At 58.2% G+C, this 5,222-nt stretch overlaps 1 protein-coding gene across 1 annotated transcript; it reads left to right on the forward strand.

The window, feature by feature from the left end:
* Nucleotides 1–1,787: 1,787 nt before the first annotated feature.
* HOXB8 (homeobox B8) lies at nucleotides 1,788–4,851 on the forward strand (the record flags this gene model as incomplete). The annotated part of the gene is made up of 3 exons (XM_081110199.1): nucleotides 1,788–1,833; nucleotides 3,269–3,740; nucleotides 4,544–4,851. The coding sequence occupies exons 1-3, from the start codon at nucleotides 1,828–1,830 to the stop codon at nucleotides 4,849–4,851; spliced, it is 786 nt and encodes a 261-aa protein (XP_080966325.1). The 5' UTR covers nucleotides 1,788–1,827.
* Nucleotides 4,852–5,222: the final 371 nt, after the last annotated feature.

The following is a 5,222-nucleotide window of genomic DNA, read 5'->3' on the forward strand; positions in this document are numbered from 1 at the left end:
TGCCTTGTTTCTCCCGGAAAACACGCGGGTTTTCCAGAAGCGCGTGGGGCGGCGCGGGGCGGCAGGGAGCGGCAGCTCGCTTTCCCCCGGGGTCCGCGGTCCCCAGGTGCGAGCTCGGGCTCGGGCTCGGGGCGCAAACGTGGGGGGCGCGGGTCCTTTCGCGATTTAGCAGCTGGAGGCCTGCGCTCCGGGTGCTGCTCACCCTGAGACCCGCGCACTGTCTGCCCTTAGACGCTCCGATTCCAAATCTCCTGTTTCCTCCGGACCCAGCCCGACCCGCGCCCCTCACTGGGACCAACCTGCGCGAGAACTAGCCCCCTCCCCGCTTAGGAAGAGCCCCCTCCTCCCCCAGGAGCGCGTGCGAAGAGGCGAGCGGACTTTCTCAACTTGAGTTTCTCTAATAAATCTGCGCTCCGTTGGGTGTTTATAAATTATCTCCTCGCTCTTTCTTGTTGCGTTTTTTTCCTTCTTTTAACAGAAACATTTTCCTTCCATCAGGAATTTCTGGCACGGTGTAGGGATGATTTAGAACAAGTCATTGAATTGCTGCCTCACCGGTGAGTCCTCAAATCGTGACCATAAAATCCCCCCCGCATTTGATAAAAATGTTGCTTCGGCAACAACTTAACTCTCTCTCGCTTCCACTGCCTCACCGCCCTCTTCCTCTGGCGTTTGAAGATTCAACACTTTCCCTTCCCTTTCTCCTGTCTCGCTCCCTGGTAGCCCCTCTCCCATTCTCCAGATTCACCTGTGAAGGGCCAGTGCTCCCCCCCCCCCCCATGGTCACTTCCCCTTAGGAAGGCGATGGTTTGATTTTTGCAAAGGTTGGGGTGACTCGGATCCCCGGAATACACAGCAAACCACGCTCCTAAATAAACAATGAATGGAATGTATTTGTAAAACCTCCACTTTTCTTGCTAGAAAATGTCTCTCCTCTCTCCCCCTTCCTTCCTTCTTTCTTCCCTTCCCTTGGCCAGGGAGCCCCTCCAGGACCCCATTGGTTCAGACCCTCAGACCAGGGCCTTCTGAAGCCTAAGCCGCCACCACCAGGCCTGGCAGGCCAGGAAAGGCCACCCGCTTAAGGGTATGGCACCAAGTCAGTTCGGATCTGCAGTCCATATTTCAGGCCTCAGGTCCTCAGGTTGGAAGGAAAGCCAAGCCCAACTAAAGGCTCCCCAAGGAGGGGAGGAGAGAAAACGGGGGACTCGGTGGCCTTGCCGCGTCTAAATCCCCTCTACTCCAAGGTCAGTTTAGGCAGTGACAGTGGCTCACAGGATGCTGAAAGCTAAAAGGTGCCCCCTTCATACACACCCTCCCCTCGCAGCCAAGGCCCAGGGCTGAGGAGGGCACAGGGCAGTGGCATCAAGGCCTGATGCCAGGGCCTGGTGCCCAGCAGTGGCTCCAGTGCCCTTTGCTCCCTGTGATGTGCTGATAGGCTTGGGGTGCCCTCTCCCCCAAGCAAGCTGGGAAGGTCGGGAGGCCACTGGGCTTGGTTCCTGGGCCCCCAGGCCTGCGTGCAGGAGTGCGACAACGACAAACCAAGTGGGTGCCATCCTGCTGGTGGCATCAGGCTCCTCTCCCATCACACGAGCTTGGCCCCCCAAAGCCCTGACTGGGCCCAAGCGCCTTCTACCAGAGACCTCATCCCCATTCCAGACCCCCCCACACATACCAGGCTGTGAAAAAACTGCGGAATCCTCCGTTTTAGGGGGAACTTTGCTTGGTGCCCATTAACCAGAAAGTTTCTTCTCCCTGTCCCGGTCCCTCCTCACACCCTCCCAGACCCCTTCTCCAAAGAAAAGCCCGGCTTGTTTATTGAATAGGGAAATGCTGGTGAGTGGTCTGGGGGTGGCAGATGGGGTGGTGGTCTGGGGGCTCCAGAGAGGGGGTGGGGACAGGTGCTCTGCACAGCTGAAGGAGGCAAAAACTCGCAGAAAAGCCACCGTTTGCACCGAAAAAAAAACCCCAACCCATAATCGTTTTCATTTTGGCTTTGCCACCCCCACCGAGCTGCAGCCGTGCAGCGGGGGCGATCGAAGCTGCAGTTTTATAGCTGTAGAGGAAAGAACTCGTAAAATGCTAACAGCTTTTATGCGCTGCGGCATAAACAACAACAGACTCCGGCTTTATTGCGTTTTATAGTTTGTTAAAGAGTTTACAGGCGTTTTTTCTGGGGGGGCTGGCTACCCAGCCAATTCCCTTCACACGACAGTTAAACCTTTATCAATAATAAGGAAATTGATCATTAAAGCTTTAAATATGACTACCTCGTTTGTTGGAAAATATGTTTAGGAGGGGAAGCTGTATGATTTGATAACTTGTATTAAAATACCAATTACATTTATCGGACCTTTTAAAACTCAGCGCAATTAAGCCGTGTTCTTTTACATTTTTCCGAAGCGACCCTGACATTTAAAAAGACTTCAACTGCCTCGTTAAAAATCACGAAATTAACAGCGTTGCCTGCGTCTGGCGCTGGGTCTCTGTGTGTGCGCGTGGTTGTGGGTGGTTTTTTTTTTTCCTTCGTGACTCCCCCACATCAGTCTTTGGGGGTGGTCTGCGAAGGTATTTGATTTGTTGTGAGGGAAGAGATATCTCATTAATGTAGGTAGTTAAACAGATTTAATCCGTATTCATTCTCTCTCCCCCCTTCTCCCTCTCCCCCTCTCTCTACCCCCCCTTCTCTCTGGGTGTTTTTTTTTTCCTTCCCCTCCTCCCCCCCCCCCCCGCGCTCTCCTCACTCCCTGGCGCTCGCTCGCTCTAGCTCTCTCGCTCGCTCGCTCTCTCGCGCTCTCACCCTCGTTCTGCGTTCTGTCCGGGAGGAGTACGGAGAAGCCAATAGGATGCGGGGTCTCTAATGGATGCAAATGATCATGAAAAGACAGTGCAAAATATGAAACAACTCATTTGCAGGGAAGTAAATCACCGAAAACTGTTTATGAACTGGCATCCTTTCTTCGAAATGTGAAGCGAGGACCTCTTGGAGTGGCGGTAGATTTTTGTTTGGGGGGTGGGGGGTGGGGGGAGGGCGGCGAGCCGGCGGCCATGCGAGCTTAGACTTTTGGAGGCTCCGCGGTCCTTCCCTTTTCCTGGAAATCGCAAAAAGTGCGGCGGCTCCGAGCTCCCCTTCGCCTTTTTTCCTTTCTTTTCTTTTTCCCCCTCCTCCCTTCCCCTCTCCTCTCCTGGCGAGGGTGGCTGGGAGCCGGCGAATCCGCGTTTTTTTTCTCTCTCTCCCTCCCTCTCCCCCTCCCCGCCCCCTCCCCACCAGCCCCCAACTACAGCCGCCGCCGCCGCCGCCGCCTCAAAATTCAATAAAATGAGCTCTTATTTCGTCAACTCACTGTTCTCCAAATACAAAACGGGGGAGTCCCTGCGCCCCAATTACTATGACTGCGGCTTCGCCCAGGACCTGGGCGGCCGGCCCACCGTGGTGTACGGCCCCAGCGGCGGCGGCGGCTTCCAGCACCCGTCGCAGATCCAGGAGTTCTACCACGGGCCGTCGTCGCTGTCCACCGCGCCCTACCAGCAGAACCCGTGCGCCGTGGCGTGCCACGGGGACCCCGGCAACTTCTACGGCTACGACCCGCTGCAGCGCCAGAGCCTGTTCGGCGCGCAGGACCCCGACCTGGTGCAGTACGCGGACTGCAAGCTCGCGGCCGCCGGCGGCCTGGGCGAGGAGGCCGAGGGCTCGGAGCAGAGCCCGTCGCCCACCCAGCTCTTCCCCTGGATGCGCCCGCAAGGTGAGCCCGAGGCCGGGCCGGGGGGGCCCGGGCAGGCCGGGGCGTCCCCTCCGGCTCCGGGGAGCCGTGCCTGCTCGTTCAGATGGTCTCCCATTTCTTTCCTTCCTTCCTTCCTTCCTCTCTTCCTCATTCTCTCTCTCTCTGTCTGTTTCTCTTCCTTTTTTTTTTTTGTTTCCCTTGAAGGAGGGTCGCTAAGAGACATTTCCTGAATCCATAAACCCCTCACCCCGCCTGACTTTTCTTCTTCTCCTCCTGCTTTCCCCCCTTTTACTGTTTTATGGGGGGGGGAGTGGGGAGAGGGTGGTGGGAGTGGGGGCGCTCAACTTTTGCACTTCTCAATTGCTTTATAGTTTAATTGCCCTGAAGAAACTTTTCTTCTGGGGCAAAGGCTCTGGGGGCTTTTCAAGGTGGGTCCATTCGTCCCCATCCTGGCATTTTTACTCTTATCTCTCTCTCTCTCCGCCCCCCCCTCCTTCACATCCTTCCTTCTAAAGTTTATGGCACTTTTAATAGATTTGAACCACCCCCACCTCACTCTCTGGTGCTTGTTACCAGGGGAGGCGGCTCCCCCTTTCTGGCTGCCTTAAATTCTGCGGTGTCTGATGCCCCTCACCCCCCACGCCCCCACCTCCAGCTGACCGCGGCCTCCTAGCGCCCCCTCCCCCGCGCGGGCTAGCAGGTCCCCTGCCCTTACTCATTATGCTGGTCGCCAAGGCTGGTTCACGAATCTTCCAACCTTCCCCGTCTCCGTCCCCTCCCCCACCCTCCCCTTCCCTCCGTCTCGCCCTTTCCCCCCTTCCCAGCAGCCGCCGGACGCAGGCGAGGCCGACAGACCTACAGCCGCTACCAGACCCTGGAGCTGGAGAAGGAGTTCCTCTTTAACCCCTATCTGACTCGCAAGCGGCGGATCGAGGTGTCGCACGCGCTGGGACTGACAGAGAGACAGGTCAAAATCTGGTTCCAGAACCGGAGGATGAAGTGGAAAAAGGAGAACAACAAAGACAAGTTCCCCAGCAGCAAATGTGAGCAGGAGGAGCTGGAGAAGCAGAAGCTGGAGCGGGCCCCGGAGGCGGCGGAGGAGGGCGACGCGCAGAAGGCCGACAAGAAGTAGCCTCCAGCTGGGACTGCCAGGGCCGCGGCCGCCCCCCGCCCGCCCGCCCGCCCGCCCGCGAGCTCCGGCCCCGCGAGCTCCGGCCCCGCGAGCTCCGGCCCCGCGAGCTCCGGCCCCGCGAGCGGCGCCCGGAGCCTGGCCTCCCGCCGCAGCGTCCCCGCCGCGCCAGTCCCCGCTAGTGGTAGTATCTCGTAATAGCTTCTGTGTGTGAGCTACCGTGGATGCCCTTCCCTTCCGTGGGGGCCGGGGAAGACAGGGATTGTGAGCAAGGACCCCCTCGCCCAGCGAGGGGGAGCGGTTGCTGCTCGGCCGAGCCCCCGCCCCACGCCCCCCGCCCCGTGTAAAAAGCCTCCTTGTGCAATGGCCCCCTT

The sequence above is a fragment of the Myotis nattereri genome (assembly GCF_964212035.1).
Source record: "Myotis nattereri genome assembly, chromosome: 16".
NCBI lineage: Eukaryota > Metazoa > Chordata > Mammalia > Chiroptera > Vespertilionidae > Myotis > Myotis nattereri.